General features: G+C 42.3%; 1 protein-coding gene across 22 annotated transcripts in view; it reads right to left on the bottom strand.

Moving 5' to 3' along the window:
• DST (dystonin) overlaps window positions 1-19,606 on the bottom strand; it is a 499,741-nt gene that overhangs the window by 401,253 nt on the left and 78,882 nt on the right. For 21 of the 22 annotated variants that reach the window (XM_067753487.1, XM_067753485.1, XM_067753482.1 and 18 more), the window contains exon 4: window positions 3,900-4,107. In XM_067753487.1, the coding sequence (XP_067609588.1) occupies window positions 3,900-4,107 (208 nt within the window). Of the gene's footprint in view, window positions 1-3,899; window positions 4,108-4,267; window positions 4,417-19,606 lie in introns of those variants that run through there. The other variant, XM_067753486.1, reaches the window with a different exon arrangement.

The following is a 19,606-nucleotide window of genomic DNA, read 5'->3' on the forward strand; positions in this document are numbered from 1 at the left end:
AAGCAGCAAAAGCAGAGCAGTTAAGAGCTTGGCCTCTGGAGTCAAGACGGCCTGAATTCAGATCCTAGCTCAACCACTTCCTATGACCTTGGGAAGAATCTCTCCTCTCTCAGCAGATTTCTGGACTGAAAAATGGAGAAAATAATAGTACCTACTTCATAAAATTGTTGGGAAACCTAAATGAAATAACATATTAGGTGCTTATGAGAGCATCCAGCCATCAGTCAGCTGTCATTTACAGAGCATTTTCCATGTGCCAGGGAATCTGCAAAATGTTTTGCATTTACTACTTTAATCGCCACAGCCATGATCTTTTGATAGAGAAAATGAAGCTGAGAAATGTTCAGTAAGTTGTCCAAGAAAACACAACTGGTTCATGATAGAGGAAGAATTAAAGTCCAAAGTCTGACTCTGCCAAGGTCCTTACATTCTAACTTCAAAGAATTCACATGGGTCCAACATCCATACTTTAAAATAACACTGTCACTGGGCTTCCCTGGTGGCACAGTGGTTGAGAGTCCGCCTGCCGATGCAGGGGACACGGGTTCGTGCCCTGGTCCAGGAAGATCCCACATGCTGCGGAGCGGCTAGGCCCGTGAGCCATGGCCGCTGAGCCTGCGCGTCCAGAGCCTGTGCTCCGCAACGCAAGATGCCACAGCAGTGAGAGGCCCGCGTACCGCAAAAAATAATAATAATAATAACACTGTCACTAACAAACCATGTACCTTTACAGGCGCTTCAAGACTGAAAACCCCAACTTACAGTATCCCGCGAGTAAGAACAGCAGATCTGTCTTACGATGATGTTAAAGGCATTTACAGTGGGTACAAAGCCCCTTTCTTACCATGTCATTCTCACCTTGACCCTGAGAGATCAGAAGGGCATATATTATAGTCTCAGATTTTAAAATGAAGATACTACAATAAATGCAAAAGCACTTTTAAAAATATAAGTATCAGACATGTGACACCATCACCAAAAAGACTTTCAGAAATGTACATCTGATTATGTCATTGCACTGCTTAAAAATCTTCAGGTGATTCCCCACCAGTTACAGCATAAATAGTCCAATCTCCTTGGAATTGCCCGAAAGCACCCTTACAGTTTCTGCTCTTCCCTACAAATCCCAGGCTTTAGCTACACAGATGACTTGCAGTTTCCATTTGAACCCATCTCCCTGCTGTGTTCCTGTAGCTCCATCCCTCGGTAGTGGCCTTCCCTTTCACTCTAGTCCATCAAGCTAGTTAAATCTCCCCTCAAATAATACAGGTACTCACAGCCATTACAGCTAATCTCTCACCCGTGTTGTAACTGTCTCACAGCACATCCATGGTCATGTTAGACTAGAATTTCTTTCAAGGCAGAACTGTGTGCTTATCTTCATTTTATTCCAGAGGCTTAATAAATATGTATTAAATGTGAATGACTTAAGGGATTCCCCCTGACCATATGGTCTTTTTGACTCTAGACATTTTCATTCTATTTTATTTTTATGACCTTAAAAACAAATAAAAATATGAGACTTCCAATTCCTTTATTACTAAATAATGAACATGATGGATGGACATCCGCACACCATTTCTGACCCTTGCCCCGTCCCCTACTAGGGATGAACTTCACCAATCAGCCGAGTTTCAGGCCAAGTGTGAAAATGCCTGAGAAGTTGAAATCTGAATGGTATGTTTTCCAACTACGCACTGCACCAAATGCCCTCAGATGCCCTGTTCCCTTATCCTCACGCTGGATGATCTGTGGCAAATTTAATACAAAATCTATCTGGATTTCACAGTTTAGCCACATGACAATGAAACATATTTGCAGACTGGCCCCTGAGCCTATGCTGGGGCCAGTGATGAAATGATTATGACTTGTGTGGCAACAGCCAATTTACCAATATTTATTTTAAACACAGTAAGTAGTACATGTCCATACTAGGGCTGCGTATTCTGTTTGTTGTTTTATTTTCTTTTGTTATATTTTTGAAGAATTGATATAATCTTAAAAGTATGTAACTCAGAGGTCTCCAGTGCACCAACTACCAGTAACTTCATAGTAAACCTTTTACAACAAGTAAGACATGGCCCCTGCCCTCCCAGAGCCTACAGTCTACTGACCGCAGCACCTGCTTGTCCACTGCACCCAGCAGAACCCCCAGGTCCTCCATTCCTTCCCTACCGTCAGTGTACACCGACCACTACTACCACCAGCCTCTCCTGACTTCCTGTCTGTTAGTTTATATAACCTCATTCCCCCTGACAAACATATGCCCTTCCTTCTCTCATAAACCTTCCTTCACTACCAAAAGCAAAATACCTGTCTCTGCCACCTTTATCAAAACTCTCAAGACAGAAGGATCTTGTACCTTCCGTAAAAACGCAGAGGACAGGCATCCCAGGCTTTCTACAAAGCCCCAGCAATTTCTCACGCCCCCGCCTTTCACCCATCTTCCCTTTCTGCTGAGCCAAATATCTGGTACCCTGGTTCTGGCACTGTCTCCTCCACTCCCTTGGCGGTATCTTGACAGGGCAAGGAATCAGGCCTCGGTGGCCAAACACTTTTTGGTACTCGCCCAGCTCTGCACCTCTCCCAGGCCACCCCTGCCCACTCTCACTTGGCTCCCAAGCTGTCTCCATCCTCCCTCCACCCCATTCTCCCCCTCCATCCTCCTCTTTGAAGGCCTGGGTGAGACCAGCCAGCATCTCACAACAGAAGCCAGAAGAAGCTCAAAGCTGTTGCCCCAGAAACCTGGACTAGAGAATGGCTGGCTGGGCCCTGTTTGTTTTTCCCGTAATCAGAAAATCCCACTGGGGGACACTAGGGGGACTCAGCCACCATGATGGCTGGGACCTGAGCTAGTCCCCTCCAGCCCCCACCCCCACCCCCGAAGGAGTACAAGTACCAACTTTGCATGATGGTGGGAGGCAAAAGAAACTGAGTGGGAAGGGGCCTGGGGGAGAGAGTGGGGGAGGGGAGAGAGGCCCGATCCACTGCAGAAACCAACTCCAATAAACACCTGGCCTTTGGCCTTTGCAAGAGAGCTCCCGAAGACACACCCCAATCTACCCCATTACCATTTCTGAGAAAAAAAAAATTGAGGAACAACCACCCCAGAAAGCACAGCTCACATACACACAAACCACACAGGCACTGCAGGCGGGGGGATAGATTTCCACAGCAGGCTCAGCTTTCAGCCAAGTAAAACAAGCCATCACTTCTGGGACCTAAAGGCAGTGCAAGGGAACCCTGGGTAACAGAAACACTGGCCCCTCCCAGGTATTAATTAATCAGGGATGCATGATGGCTAAACCCTCAAGAGCACCAGGGGCAGAAGCTGCTACAAACACATGATGCTGACAGAGATGCTACACTTAAACACACATACACACACACACACACACACACACACACACAAAACCGCATCCAGGTTGCTAAAATACCCTCCGCAATTCTGGGTACCAGAACCCAGGAATCTACCCCCCCCACCCCCGTTAAATGTGGTCGCTCAGAGCTCCCATGCAAACATGGAAACGAAGCTTCCAGCAAACACACCGGGAATCACTGAGTTAATACTTTCAGATTGGCACGGTGGCGACTGCACATAAATAGGAAACTTCAATGCAGATGCCTGTAAATATCCCCTTGGTTTCAAAGGTATCGATTCCTCCAACTAGAAGACAGGGCCAAACAGCTTAGTCACCAGCAGGCAGGGCCAATCGCTCTTTTGATAAATCAGGACAGAAAGTAAACATGGTCATCCTCCTTCTCCACCTTGAGCGCAGATCTCTGCCCAACGCATCAGCTCCCAGCCAGACAGGGCCCCCGGGGACTCCATGGGTGAATTTCCGCAACTCTCCTCGCACCTCCCTCTATCCCCTGCCCCCGCCCCCACTTGCTCTTACCTGCTATCCTAAGCACTGCCCTCTCCGCAGGGTCCAGCACCGAGCCCCCGTGGATCTTTCTTTTCGATCTCTCATGTTTAGGCAAATTCCAGGGTAAGGTATCTCCAGGAGCTGGAGATGCAGAGCCAGATTTCTGGCTGAAATCATCTTCATCGGAAAAATCCGCAGAGGAAGACATCGAGCAGCGGTAGGACGCGTTCCCGGAACTCTACAGGGGATGACACAGAAAAAAAGCATCAACAGCAAAACACTCACATCGGCTCGTCCATCTCAGCAGCCCCCTCCCTGCCCCCAAACGGAGTCCGGCATCCTGCATCATCTTCAGCGCGGACGGGGGACCCACACCAGAACCGACACCCAAGGCTCACCATCTTCCCTGGGCCACGGCTCCGACACCGGCCACACGCCCCAGGCAGCTCCGGTTCATGGAAGATTTGCACCCAAGTGTGTGGCCTGCGGTCCGGCCACCAGCTCACAAATGACTGGCCCAACAATGAAGCCAGAATCCACAGCCTTCCTGTTACAAACCTATAGTATTTGGCTCCCCCACCAGGCCAGGACCGATATTTTCCATTACTAGCCTGCTGCTTAATTCATTAACGCAACTCACTCCAAGTTGCAAAAACAAAGCACAAACGCAGGATGCTGAGTCCCAATTCCTTTCCGTTTCCAGTCGGAGTCTCCCCTCTAACCAGGTTTGAGCCTCTCGTCCCCTTTAGTTAATTTTCTTCCTGAGCTTGAAGCTGGCTCCCAGAAGAGAGCAAGGAGGGAGGAAGGGCTGATTCTGAGAAGAGCCTTTTCTGAAGACCGGGAGGACACAAAAGACTGTTTTCAGAAGCCAAAGGCAGTGCCAATAAACAAACATCTGAACTCAGCTTAGAGTTCTTGAGATCATTTAAACTACTAGCAAAGTAACAGCTGCCAGTGACGGAAATGAGAATGATGCAGCAGCTCCCCTCCGCCCCTGGTCATTACACAGTGAAATGAGAAACGTGAGGCTTTGACCCACATGCTTGGCCTGACCTCAGTCTCCCTTCCAGGAACAGGAGCCGGTCTGCAGGGCGTATCTTGCATTAAAGGGTCTGTCTTCCCCACAGGGAAAAGGCACCAGACGTTATCTCTTCCTCCTTGGTTGAGTTAAGTTTGTGATGATTCAGGGAGCCACCAGCTTACCATGGAAACGAGGATGCTGACTATCTGTGCTGTGAACAGAGTTCTAAACAAGATAAAGCATCCAAGGGAAATCTTCACTTCCCCATTTAGAACTTTGCTGAGGCTCAAGATGCAAAACTGGTGTAACTCGAATTCCTGAAATGGAACTTGCAGCCTCAGACTCCTACGAAGCCGGTGGCAGGCAGGAATCAGTGGCGTGCTCCCATCAGAGTAGAAACCCTGGGCTGCTCACAAAAGCCGTGGTGACGCAGCAAAAACAGGCTGTGTGACAACATCCCAAGGCGTGTGGAATAAACCAGAAGTGAATCAGGACCTCGCCTCCATCTATTCAGGCATGACAGTCCTTATTCACTTCTACTGGCCAACACCATCATTTTTTTTTGTCTTTTTTTTTTTTTTTTTTGGAGTAAAATTGCTCTACAATGTTTAGTTTCCGCTGTACAATGAAATGAATCAATGAAATTTTACAATGAAATGAAATGAATAGCTATATCCCCTCCCTCTTGGACCTCCCTCCCACCCCTCCATCCCACCCATCTAGGTCATCACAGAGCACCAAGCTGAGCTCCCTGTGCTACACAGCAGGTTCCCACTAGCTAGCTATTTTACACATGGTAGTGTATTTATGCCAAACCTAATCTCCCAATTCACCCCACCCTTCCCTTCCACCCCATGTCCACATGTCCATTCTCTACGTCTATGTCTCTATTCCTGCCCTACAAATAGGTTCATCTGTACCATTTTTCTACATTCCACATATATGTCTTAATATACGATATTTGTTTTTCTCTTTCTGGCTTACTTCACTCTGTATGGCAGACTCTAGGTCCATCCACATCTCTACAAATGACCCAATTCTGTTCCTTTTTATGGCTGAGTAATATCCCATTGTATATATGTACCACATCTTCTTTATCGATTCATCTATCATTGGAAATTTAGGTTGTTTCCATGTCCTGGCTATTGTAAATAGTGCTGCAATGAACACTGGGGGACATGTGTCCTTCTGAATTATGGTTTTCTCAGGGTATATGCCCAGTAGTGGGATTGCTGGTCATATGGTAGTTCTATTTTTAGTTTTTTAAGGAACCCAACACCATCATTTTAAAAGTACACATACTATTTCCTGTAAAGTGTCTAAGATTTACCTTTAGCTTTATTCTTTCCCCAAAAAAGCAGTCTTCCATTTTACTTTACATGAAATGTCATCACCTTGGTTAATTATTAACTTATTTAGATTTTGTGTGTTTTCCTAGTGGCAATCATGTAATATGCAAATAAATAAAATTGATTTTCTGTATTCGCTGGAGTCCACAGAGAGTTGTGAGGAGCATTAAGTCAGTCACAGGATGCTATCAACCTACTTTATTTTCCATGCTTTTCTGAAAATTCATCTTGAGCTCTCTGAGGCTGTGTTGCTGGCAGGATTGGTGAAAAAGGATGACATTCTTAAAGACTTTTTCAAAAGGGTATTGGGTTTCCTTGGTTGCCTTCTGTCTTCCTTAAAATGGCTTCCTACCTGTCCTTATGAAAGGTCATCTTTTATCTGTGAGCTTGTATTTCTTGTTGTTTCCTATACTCTTTCAGTGAGGATAGTAATTTGATTGTTTATCTTTACAGACAGACTTGGGGAATAACTGTTAAAGGACTGCCCCCATACAAAAATCCCTGGTTACTGATTTTTGTAGACAGAGTAAATTTTTTTAATGGTTAGCATCTCAGCTGATGGAACAGCAAAATGTGATTTATGCCATGACATAAACACCACTCATCACACATAGCCAGATGGGAACAGTTACTACCCTGGACCCAAGGGTGTTGAATGGTGCAGCCTCTAATCTGGACGTGTCCTTGGTAAATGGATAAGAGAGAAAGGAAGACAAGACAATCGGCAATACCTCTTTCAACAACATGGCACAGGGAAATACGGACACACGCAGACAGAGGAAAAGCACGCTGACTTATACACGACAAAGTCTCTCCCCTGGCTACGTGACTCGAGCGTTTTAACCATTAAAGTATTCAATTTTTCCCCACAATAATTTTCATGAAGACTTTTTAAATATAAGGTAAACTATATAAAATTAGGCCCATTTGAACCCTGGAAAGTGAGAATCGATTTTTTTTATCATTTATATGTTTTGTATTCTGAGCATTACCTTTTAATTCACTTGAATTTTTAGACATATGCACTCTTCGGTATAGAAATTTCTTTTTTTTTAGGCTTATTTGGTTGCTTTATTTAATTTGAAGTTTCTTTTTTTTCTCGGTAGTGTTTGTTTGAAGTTGGCTCTTTAGCAGCCAATGAGGTAGAGACTAAATTGGCCACCTTTTAAGGGCTACTGAATTTAGTCTTTTAGGCTACAAGTGTGTGATTCAGTAAATGAGCTTACTTCAGTGAATGAAAGGTTGTCTGTGGTTTCTGTCTTCAAATTTGGGGAAATTATATTTGGAATCTTAATAAATTTTCATTCACAGTTATGTCGGTGGCATTCATATCAATGAATAAAGTAGACTTCATAAAACAAGCATTCCAGGTGGGATGCTGTAAATTCTGTCACTAACTTCTTCTTTCCTAGTATCAGGCAAACTGGCTGATCAGATAGCCGATTTTTTTTGTTTCTTTTTTGTTGTTGTTAATTCTTTTTTTATTGAAGTATAATTGATTTACAATGTTGTGTTAGTTTGAGGATTCTTTTTCAGATTATTTTCTCTGAGAATGGATTAAAATGAAGCTGCTTTCAAGTCAATTGACCCTCTAAAACTATTCTTTATTGATCTCAAATGACTTGCCAATTCACGTCTCTACCTTTGGGGGTTAGAGGAATGAGTGTGAAAGTACAGTTCTCCTTTCTTATGGAAAAAGCAAACATATTCTCTGACCCAAAGTCCAGAGCCTAACCTTTGATGTGGGGCTTGGAAGGTAAGACAAAGGAAGTGGGCTCTTGGGACCAGCAAAACCCCGAGTTCCTCCTGTCTCTTCCTCTACTCCTGTTGCTTAAGGTTTGATTCCTATTAAAATATAAATATCTATGTCCATGATAGAAGATTGGTTAAATAAATGACAGTATATCCATACAATGGACTACCCTGCAGCAATTAAACAAAAATGTTATTGATCTACATTTAGCAAAGTGGGAAGGGTTCATATAGAATGATTCCTTTAAAAAATATCTCTCTGTGTGTGTGTGTGTGTGTGTGTGTGTGTGTGTGTGTGTAGACAGACAGACAGTAAGATGATTTATAGATGAATAGGTAGATACATGATAGGTAGATAGGTAACTATCTACCAATGTGTAAACAGCAGTTATTTCTGGGTGATGACTAATACTATGAATGAATTTAGTTGTATTCCTTATAATTTTTTAATCCAAAACAAATAGTACACAAAAAGATTACTAAGAAGAAGAAGATACTACGTCAAGGGTCAGAGAAAATCTCAAAGGTTGTAGGAGGAAATAATTATTTAAGCCAGTGTTTTTAACTATTTGAGGCTCACAGACACCTCTGAAAAGTTGATGAAATCTAGGGAAGCCTCTCTTCAGATCAAACCCCATCAGCAAATACACACAAACTTTGCATGTGATTTTATGGAATTCACTGCCCCGGGTTAAGCCCCCAATTTACAACCATGAACTGTCAACCCCATTTGGCATGTGTGTTGAAAATGGAAAAAAAAAGGGAAAGACTGTGGAGTATTCAGAAGAGGAGAAAGGTAATTAGGATAGTAAAGACAAAGTTGGCCCAGGTCATCATGTTTTTAATATTTGGCTTTTTATTTTTATTTTTTTTAAATAAAGGACTGTGAAATACCTCTGGCCTGATACTGGATCTCTACAACCAAAAACAAACAAACAAAAAAACACTAGGTTGTGAGAAACTAAAAACCCAAGCATTGTGTCTTATTACAACCTACTTATTAAGGCAGTTTGAACAATTGAATTAGATCACCGAAAGCTTTAAAATGACTTTCCTAATTGCCAATTCATTCACGTGGTATAAAAACAACCCAAATCTCCTAAAGCCAGGATAATTACATAATGTGACATTTTTAGAAGGGGAACTAAACAATAACTCCTCTAACTGAAACCCCGGTGGGGGATCTGAGACTAGTACAATGGAGCTGCCTACCCTGGAAGCTGCCCAGCCTCAGTACCATGAACCAGAGGAAAGCGCCAGGAAGTTGCCTCTGCCCCAAGCTGCAAGAAACAAGTGCAGAGATAAGGTCTTGGGAGGCTTCCAGATAAGGCTCCCAGAATCCCAGAGGCTGGAACGTGGTATTTCACAAACCTGCATACCTGAGATTGATGCACATTTCTGTAAGCATAGTTCCAAAAATTTAACCAAAAAGTAAAAATAAAAAGCCTATGAAGAATCAATTAGACAAATCCAGATTGGGGGTCATTCTACAAGATAATTACCTGGTCTCTTCCAAAAAGGAAAAAGGTCAATGTCACAAAACATACACACACCCAAAGCAGGGACTCTCCTAAATTTAAAAAGAAAACAGAAGCATAACAACAAAGTTATGAACCTTGATGGGAGCCTGTATTTCTTTTTAAGCTGAAAAGACATGTTAGGGACCATGGGGAGAATCTGAACCTGGATCATGGATTGTTTATCAGCTGATATTGGGAAATTACTGTTAATTTTCTAAGGTGTGCTAATGGTATTTCAGTTATGTAGGAACACATCCTTATTCGTGCTGTCTGCACTTGTTCTCAGTTGTTTCAATAAAAACAGAGAATTGTGTTTATACTGGCATGTGGCAATAGGTTAACAGTAAGTCTTCACTGTACTACTCTCCCAACTTTCCTATAAATTTGAATATTTTCAAAACGAAGGGTTGGGGAAACACAGAGCAAGGTCTTTTTTTTTTTTTTTTTTTAAGTGTTGCTTAGTCTAGGCCTGTTCTCACAAGATCACATCACCCGGGTCTACATCCACGGTGACAGCACCCAGCTAAGTAATTTCCCATAGCATTTCCTCATAGAAACTTGGAGGAAGCAAGGGACCGACTTCAAGGGGATCCCAGAGCAAGGTGATCTGCCTGTTTCTGTCCAGATCACAGTTTTAGATGGAAGAATATTTAAAAAGCACCTCTGTGTTATCCACTTACTACACAATCCAGTGAACACAAAGTTAGTATAATATCACATAATTTTTTACATTTTATATAAACCCAAAGAAACCACCAAAATTTAGAGTAAGTGAAGATCTAATTTTGTTTAAAATTCCATTGATTCGCTAAGTACAAATACTAACTTCTTACATATTGCATAAAAATATGCAATCTGGCCCAAGACTATTATTCGATACTAGTTTTTTATTTAGAAATAAGTCCAAAAGCAAGAGCACATTATCTGATTTTAGAAATCCCAAGGAAAACCATCTCTACCACAAAGATATAGGTGTAGAAGAAAAGAGTTAAGGAAAATGTAAGAAAATGTGTTTAACCCCTTGAAGACAAAATGACCTAAGGAAAACTTTGGGGGCTGCATGCTTGTTTTAGTTTTAAATTTTTTTCAAAACTAGTTGAACAATTCAGGTACTTGCTCATCAAATAAATAACTCCTAATCAGCCTCTTAACTGGAAGCCACCTTGAAATAGTAAAGGGGGAACTCTGGTTTGGCCAGGCCTAGGCTGGCTTTCACTCTCTCCTTTTAGGGGAGATTTGCAGGAGCCATACCCCAAAGAGGAAGGGGAGCCTGGTGAAGCTACAGAAGATGGTGGAGGTAGTGGTCAAAGGGAGGGGAAGCTGGAAGGTTCTTGCGTCTGAATCAGGGAGGAGTTTGGGGGGACAGAGTGAATGAAAACCAAGGTTTCCTTCTGGATGGAGAAGCCCAGTTCATCAGCCTCTGAAAGAAGAGCGCTGGGATTCAGGACACAAACTCTCTCTCTCTTACACTCTCTAGGGTGTAAGACTGTGCATTGGTTAGAGTGTTCCTTGGTGTTAGGTTTCCGGGGCAACCAGGCTCACTGATGGGATCCAGGCAGGAGGAAGTGCTCCTCATCACTCTCCGGCAGCTGTGTGGGACGCTCTACAAGGTAAGCACCAAAGACTCATTTCCCGAGGAGCCTGGCCTTGGATTCTAGGCTGTCTTGGCTCAGCTCTAAGGCATTCTGCAAGACTTCCTTCCTTTCAGTTTAACCAGCAAGTTCTAACTCCCCGTATCACTTATTGAGTGACTGCAGTCAGGGGCTGTACTGGGTATTTTCACTCACTATCTTATTTAATACTCACCATAACCCGATAAGGAAACCTCCCCTAAAGGGAGGCTAAGTCACTTGTCCACAGCCATTCTGTCAGTCCAAGGTGAAGCCTGGATTTCCATCTGGGCCCTTTGGACCCCCAAGTGCCCTAGAATGTGGTCCCAGGCCCTGAGAGGAATACACAACATGCTCACAGCCCTCAATGATCTTACCATGGATGTGGAGAGCCCAAAAGGGTTAGACTTGCTCTGTGTTTAATTCAGTTCAAAGCATGGAAATGACCAGGAAATAGGTGTCAGTTCACAATGAGGAAAAACCATCCAAAAAGATACAACTGCTCAGAAGAGGAAAGGACAGCTGTGGGGGGCAGGGAGCTCCCTCCTACCCGAGGGACCAAGCCTTCACTGAGGAGAACGTCACACTGACTCCCTGTTCTTCCAACACCAAGATTCTCTGGTCCTGGGTGCTCTCACACTTCCACAAATCCTCTCTCCAAACAGAGGACAAATAAAACAAAGACCATGTTAAGTATCAAAACATGAAACTGTACGAAAATTGTAAAAATATTTCAAAAGTACCACAAATTTTTTTGCAAGTCCACCTTAATGAAATCATATTAAAATTATATAAATAGAGACATCGAGAACTAGTTTGAGGAATCTAAAATATGACACAGATGAACTTATCTATGAAGCAGAAACAGACTCACAAACAGAGAACAGACTTGTGGTTGCCAAGGGGAAGGGGGATAGGGGAGGGATGGAGTGGGAGTTTGGGATCAGCAGATGCAAACCATTATATATAGAATGGATAAACAACAAGGTCTTATTGTATAGCACACAGAACTATTATATATTCAATATCCTGTGATAAATCATAATGGAAAAGAATATGAAAAAGAAAATAATAATTTGCATTTGAGCACCTGCAAATTGCATAAAAGTATGCAATCTGGCCCAAGACTATTATTCTATACTAGTTTTTTATTTGGAAATAAGTCCAAAAGCAAGAGCACATTATCTGATTTTAGAAATCCCAAGGAAAACCATCTCTACCACAAAGATATAGGTATAGAAGAAGAGAGTTAAGGAAAATGTAAGATAATGTGTTTAACCCCTTGAAGACAAAATGACCTAAGGAAAACTCCTGAGGAAGGACATTTTAAATAATGTGCCTAAAAGAAAAGCAAAACATAACTCTGAAAATCGTCCCACAACACAGAAACACATTAAGAAGACCAACAAACACTGAAAACATCTCTTTACCTAGAGAATACTTAATGTTATTATTTCAAACATGTTTATTTACATCAATCAATTAAAAATATATCTTAAGCACCCATAAGCTTCTGCCTTGGAGGAGTTTAACATCCAATTGGGAAAGTAAAGGTGATAAGAGAGCCAACTTATAATTGAATATTATCATTTTATCTTCATGTATTAGGCTGAAAAAATAAGTCTTCCAGCTGAATAACATAAATACATACATAAAAATATGGTTTATACCCTAAAGTCAATTAGGAGAGAGGGGCTGATTCAGGAACAGGCTGGAACATCTCTGGTCCCTTTGGAAGCCAGGATGGAGATGCAGGTGTTCCCTGCCACCTGCCTGCCTCCAACAGTATCATCCAAAACTGGCAATGCTGAGAGACATGTTGTATTGGCCTGCCATTTTATTTTAAGTTATCTTATTTTATATTTACTGGCTGCACAGCACAGCATGCGGGATCTTAGTTCCCCAACCAGGGATTGAACCTGTGCCCCCTGCAGTGGAAGTGTGAGGTCTTAACCACTGGACCGCCAGGGAAGTCCCTTATTTTATTTTTTTAGAATTTATTTTATTGAAGTATAGTTGATTTACAAAGTTGTGTTAACTTCTGCTGTACAGCACACTGACTCAGTTATACATACATATGCATTCTTTTTCATATTATTTTCCATTTTGGTTTATCACAGGATATTGAATATAGTTCCCTGTGCTCTACAGTAGGACCTTGTTGTTTATTCATTCCATATATAATAGTCTGAATCTGCTAATCCCAAACTCCCAATCCTTGGCAACCACAAGTCTGTTCTCTATGTCTGTGAGTCTCTTTCATAAATAAGTTCATTTGTGTCATATCTTGGATTCCACATGTAAGTGATATCATATAGTATTGTCTTTCTCTTTCTGACTTAGTATGATAATCTCTAGTTGCATCCACGTTGCTGCAAATGGCATTATCTCATTCCTTTTTATGACTAATATTCCATTGCATATATGTTCCACAGCTTCTTTATCCATTCATCTGTCCACGGACATTTAGGTTGTTTCCATGTCTTTGGCCTGCCCACTTTTAAAAACTAACTATTGGCAAACATTTAAAAATTGGGAATTTTACATGAAAATACAGATCCTAGAGGTAGTTTCCCCTTTTTAGAAGGAATGCATGCTTTCCAGGCTGATACAGAGCTTACCAGCCTCTTTATCCATTTATGACACCTGCCCCTATCTGACTTTGGGCCCCTGCCATAAATTAAGGCAGGGGTGACATTGCTGCACTCAGAGATTACAAAATGATGGGGGGGAGGAATGTAGGTATAATGGTAATCAATAAAAGGGGCTGGCGGTTTACAAATAAAGGAGAAGAGAACTGAAGAGGAGGCTACAAAACAAAACCAAAAGAAGAAGGCTACCAAAGATCTCAGTTAAATTAGTGTCAAACAGAAATGGGTGATGCCACTCCTACTGATGCCCCTGTGCTGATGTCATTCTGCTCCATCCCCAATAACCCTGGAAACAGGACCCACTGTATGACTCTGGAAGTGCTGGCCCATGAGCTCCGTGAATCTAGCTGAACCACCCCGCCCCCAACTACTGCTGAGCCCTCTGGTTTTGTTCCTGCCCCTCCCCATGCACAAGCCTGCTCCCCACATGTTCCTCCCACCCTGATCTAGGTCAGGGGGAGGCTTGGATGCCAAGCTCTTCAGACAGCCAGGACACGGCTCTGACTTCCACTGGTAAGAAGACGTGGGCTATGATCACGCCCGGAACCCTAAGGTATTAGCACAGGATGTTTGCAGAGACCAAACCCCAACTACCATCCACACTGTTAGCCATAAAGTTAAAGGTATGTGCATGACCTGCCAAGTATTGAATGTCGGGGAAAAGCTTTACAACCTTGGAAAACTGCTTGGCCTTTCTGGGCTTTGCTTTGCTCATCCAAGAAATAGGAGATGCAACAGTACATAAGACACAGGGCTGTGGGGGTGGCAGAATAAGCAATACTTGAAAAGCGCCCAACACATAGAGACGATTCAGCAAACCTGAGCATCACGTGATATTACCTATTCACATCCTTACCCTATCATACCTTATTCCACAATGGGTAGTATTAAGGTAACTAATAAGAAGATGGTGGGGAGTGGGGAGAAGGCTGTGTGATCCAGGGGCAGAGCATTAAGTCCAGTTAAGCCTATACGACTGTCACTCCAGGAAACTGGAAACAACAAACAGACACGGAGACTGGAAGTGACTCGAACTAGGTCACATTAACAGCCGCTCTCAGGAGGCAGACCCATGTCGTCCCCACATCTGTCCTTCCCAACCTTGGTTACTGAGCCTTCAGCCCTTTGGGATGCCCTTGTATCTTTCCAATGCATTCCTCTTTTATTTCTTTTTTTTTAGGCCGCGCCACACAACTTTTGGGATCTTAGTTCCCCGACCAGGGATTGAACCCGGGCCCTCAGCAATGAAAGCGTGGAGTCCTAACCACTGGGAAGCCAGGGAATTCCCTTTTTTTTTCTTTTAAATTCAAATTTTTTTTCTTTTAAATTCATTGTCTCCATTGTTGGAGACACAACAAAAACTTAGACAAACACGATCTATTAAAAAAGCAACTCTATCCAATTTTTCCCTGTTGAAACATAAGCAAGGCTATGTCTTTACACCTTCATGTTCATTACATGTCTTCATTAATGAGACTCCGGATAACAGCTTATACAAAGCCATTCTCTCACTTCAGTTACTACTGCAATGAAGTGGAAGAATTACTTTTTCATTACAAAAAAAACCTTTTATTATTGAACCGAAGCCAAGTCCATGAAACTTTAAGTACCTGGCTTCCACCGCCTGAGAAAGACAGGGCTGGCTCCATGGCTCCATGTGCTTTCAGTGAAAATAACCCTGTGCCATGAGCTACACCTAAGTGGGACCAGGGAGCAGGGCTTGACACAAGGAGAGCCACTGCCGCAGAGCTGGCTGAATGGGAACCTCTGCCCAACCTGGATGCTTCAACCTGGAGGGTGGCAACCCAGTCCAATCACAGTGCTACGTGCATTCCAAATGCCCTTCACTGATATTTGAGTTTTCCCAAAGATCCCAACCCCAGGACACTTCAGATCCAGGCAGAACAACCATGTAGTCCAAAGACCCTACATCTACAATAAGGGCTGCCCAGGTGTCCTCTGGTCTTTGTAACAGATCTCTCTATCTGAAGGTAATCTGAAAATCTTCCTCACTTTTAGGAACCCTAGGTGTCCAGGCAGGAAGCAGAAACAGCCTGCATGCATACCTGGCTTTTATTTTCCACAAACCTAAACCTGTTGAGGCTAAGGTTATAGAAAAAGGCAGATAGCAGCGCTATTCACAATAGCCAAGACATGGAAACAACCTAAATACCCATCGACATAAGAACGGGTAAAGATGTGGTATATATACACAATGGAATATTACTCAGTTATAAAAAAGAATGAAGTAATGACATTTGCAGCAACATGGATGCAACTAGGGATTATTATACTAAGTGAAGTAAGCCAGAAAGAGAAAGACAAATACCACATGATATCACTTATATGTGGAATCTAAAATATGACACAAATGAACTTACCTATGAAACAGAAACAGACTCACAGACATAGAGAACAGACTTGTGGTTGCCAAGGGGGAGGGGGTGGGAGAGGGGTGGACTGGGAGTTTGGGGTTAGTAGATGCAAATCATTACGTACAGAACAGATAAACAACAAGGTCCTAATGTATAGCACAGGGAACTATATTCAGTATCCTGTGATAAACCATAATGGAAAAGAATATGAAAAAGAATATACATATGTATAACTGAGTCATTTTGCTGTACAGCAGAAATTAACACAACATTGTAAATCAACTATATTTCAATTAAAAAAAATAATGCCTAAGGCAAAAAAAAAAAAAAGTTCTCCTTAGTAATAAAGTTCTGACTTCCAAAAAAAAGAAAAAGGCAGAGTGCTCTGGAGCAGAAGACTTTCCCAGCCTAAAAACTGTGCCCTTAGGCTAGAGGGAGCATCTGTGGATCCTGGAGACGGGAGCTTCCTGAATCCCAGAAGATGCCCCAGAGACAGGCGGTACCTGGTGTGTCCAGGGGACAGACTACTGGTCAACCTTCCAAAAGAATGCTGTCCTGAGAGTGACCTGGAGTGGCCTCCTGGGCCTGGGGAGCAGCTACGGGTGGCAGGGGCAGGGGGGGGTCACCCTAACCTGGAGACACACATGTTCCCTCCTATCCGCTGCCACTCTGGCATCTTTCTAAGACCCCAGAACCTTAACACAACACCAAGGTGGAGGTGGAAGAAGTGAGAACCACCAGGTGCGGCAAGAGGGGAGACTGAGAGTCAGAAACTAAGCTGAGATGAGAAAAAAAGTGGTCTATCTTGTAGACTAAGCTTCACACTCACTCTGCAGACACTGCCTGTTTCCTGACTTCAGAACCCCAGTCTCAGGAGTGGACCCCACAACTGTCTGCCAAATGGAGCCACTGGCTCAGCAGCCTGGCCTCGGCAGCAGGTCCCAAGGGAGGAGAGACTCAGGAGGAAGCCCTGCCAAGGAGGGCTAGAAATACCTTAAGGGTCTGTCTGTCTGTCTCTCTCTCTCTCACACACACACAGCCCACCAACAAAATCACCTCCTGCTCAATCTCCTCCTTTCCAGCACCAGTTTTCATCTTAAGGCTGTTTGAATGACTCTAGAACCAGAGAAGAAGGGAACTTATCTGCTTGCTGTTGCCACCTTATTCCAAAACGGTATTAAGGTAACTAATAAGGAGACAGTGGGAAGAGGGGAGAAAGTGGTTGAGACCCACGAGTTCTCCAGCCAGTACCCCAGAACCAGACATGGGGAAAGCATGGGGTGCTTAGGAAGATCCAGTAAAAGTGGCCGCAGGTGAGGCTGGGGAAGCAGGTGACAGATGAGGGCCTTATGTCCAGCAAATGATGACACCTGAGCTATACCACTGTTCTCAGTGATGGAGAGGAGAGGATGGGTTGAGAAGTATTTAGAACTGAAAGTGAGAGGATGGAAAAAGATATTCAATGCAAATGGAAATCAAAAGAAAGCTGGAGTAGCAATTCTCATATCAGACAAAACAGACTTTAAAATAAAGAATGTTACAAGACACAAAGAAGGACACTACATAATGATCAAGGGATCAATCCAAGAGGAAGATATAACAATTCTAAATATTTATGCACCCAACATAGGAGCACCTCAAGACATAAGGCAAATGCTAGCAGCCATAAAAGGGGAAATCAACAGTAACACAATCATAGTAGGGGACTTTAACATCCCATTTGCACCAATGGACAGATCACCCAAAATGAAAATAAATAAGGAAACACAAGCTTTAAATGATACATTAAACAAGATGGAATTAATTGATATTTATAGGACATTCCATCCAAAAACAACAGAATACACTTTCTTCTCAAGTGCTCATGGCACATTCTCCAGGACAGATCATATCTTGGGTCACAAATCAAGCCTTGGTAAATTTAACAAAACTGAAATCATATCAAGTACCTTTTCTGACCACAACACTATGAGACTAGATGTCAATTACAGGAAAAAATCTGTAAAACATACAAACACATGGAGGCTAAACAATACAATACTTAATAACCAAGAGATCACTGAAGAAATCAAAGAGGAAATCAAAAAAAAACCTAGAAACAAATGACAATGAAAACACGATGATCTAAAACCTATGGGATGCAGCAAAAGCAGCTCTAAGAGGGAAGTTTATAGCAATAAAATCCTACCTCAGGAAACAGAAACATCTCAAATAAACAACCTAGCCTTACACCTAAAGCAATTAGAGAAATAAGAACAAAAAAACCCAAAAGTTAGCAGAAGGAAAGAAATCATAAAGATCAGACCAGAAATAAATGAAAAAGAAATGAAGGAAACAATAGCAAAGATCAATAAAACTAAAAGATGGTTTTTTGAGAAGATAAACAAAATAGATAAACCATTAGCCAGACTCATCAAGAAAAAAAGGGAGAAGACTCAAATCAATAGACTTAGAAATGAAAAAGGAGAAGTAACAACTGACACTGCAGAAATACAAAAGATCATGAGAGATTACTACAAGTAACTCTATGCCAATACAATGGACAACCTGGAAGAAATGGACAAATTCTTAGAAAAGCACAAACTTCCAACACTGAATCAGGAAGAAGTAGAAAATATAAACAGACCAATCACAAGCACTGAAATTGAGACTGTGATTAAAAATCTTCCAACAAATAAAAGCTCAGGACCAGATGGCTTCACAGGCGAATTCTATCAAACATTTAGAGAAGAGCTAACACCTATCCTTTACAAACTCTTCCAAAATATAGCAGAGGGAGGAACACTCCCAAACTCATTCTATGAGGCCACCATCACCCTGATACCAAAACCAGACAAAGATGTCACAAAGAAAGAAAACTACAGGCCAATATCACTGATGAACATAGATGCAAAAATCCTCAACAAAATACTAGCAAACAGAATCCAACAGCACATTAAAAGGATCATACACCATGATCAAGTGGGGTTTATTCCAGGAATGCAAGGATTCTTCAATATATGCAAATCAATCAACGTGATACACCATATTAACAAATTGAAGGATTAAAACCATATGATCATCTCAAAAGATGCAGAAAAAGCTTTCAACAAAATTCAACACCCATTTATGATAAAAACCCTCCAGAAAGTAGGCATAGAGGGAACTCACCCAAACATAATAAAGGCCATATATGACAAAACCACAGCCAACATCATTCTCAATGGTGAAAAACTGAAACCATTTCCACTAAGATCAGGAGCAAGACAAGGCTGCCCACTCTCACCACCATTAGTCAACATAGTTTTGCAAGTTTTAGCCACAGCAATCAGAGCAGAAAAAGAAATAAAAGGAATCCAAATCAGATAAGAAAAAGTAAAGCTGTCACTGTGTGCAGATGACATGACACTATACATAGAGATTCCAAAGATGCTACCAGAAAACTACTTGAGCTAATCAATGAATTTGGTAAAGTAGCAG

The sequence above is a fragment of the Pseudorca crassidens genome, chromosome 10, assembly GCF_039906515.1.
Source record: "Pseudorca crassidens isolate mPseCra1 chromosome 10, mPseCra1.hap1, whole genome shotgun sequence".
Classification (NCBI taxonomy): domain Eukaryota; kingdom Metazoa; phylum Chordata; class Mammalia; order Artiodactyla; family Delphinidae; genus Pseudorca; species Pseudorca crassidens.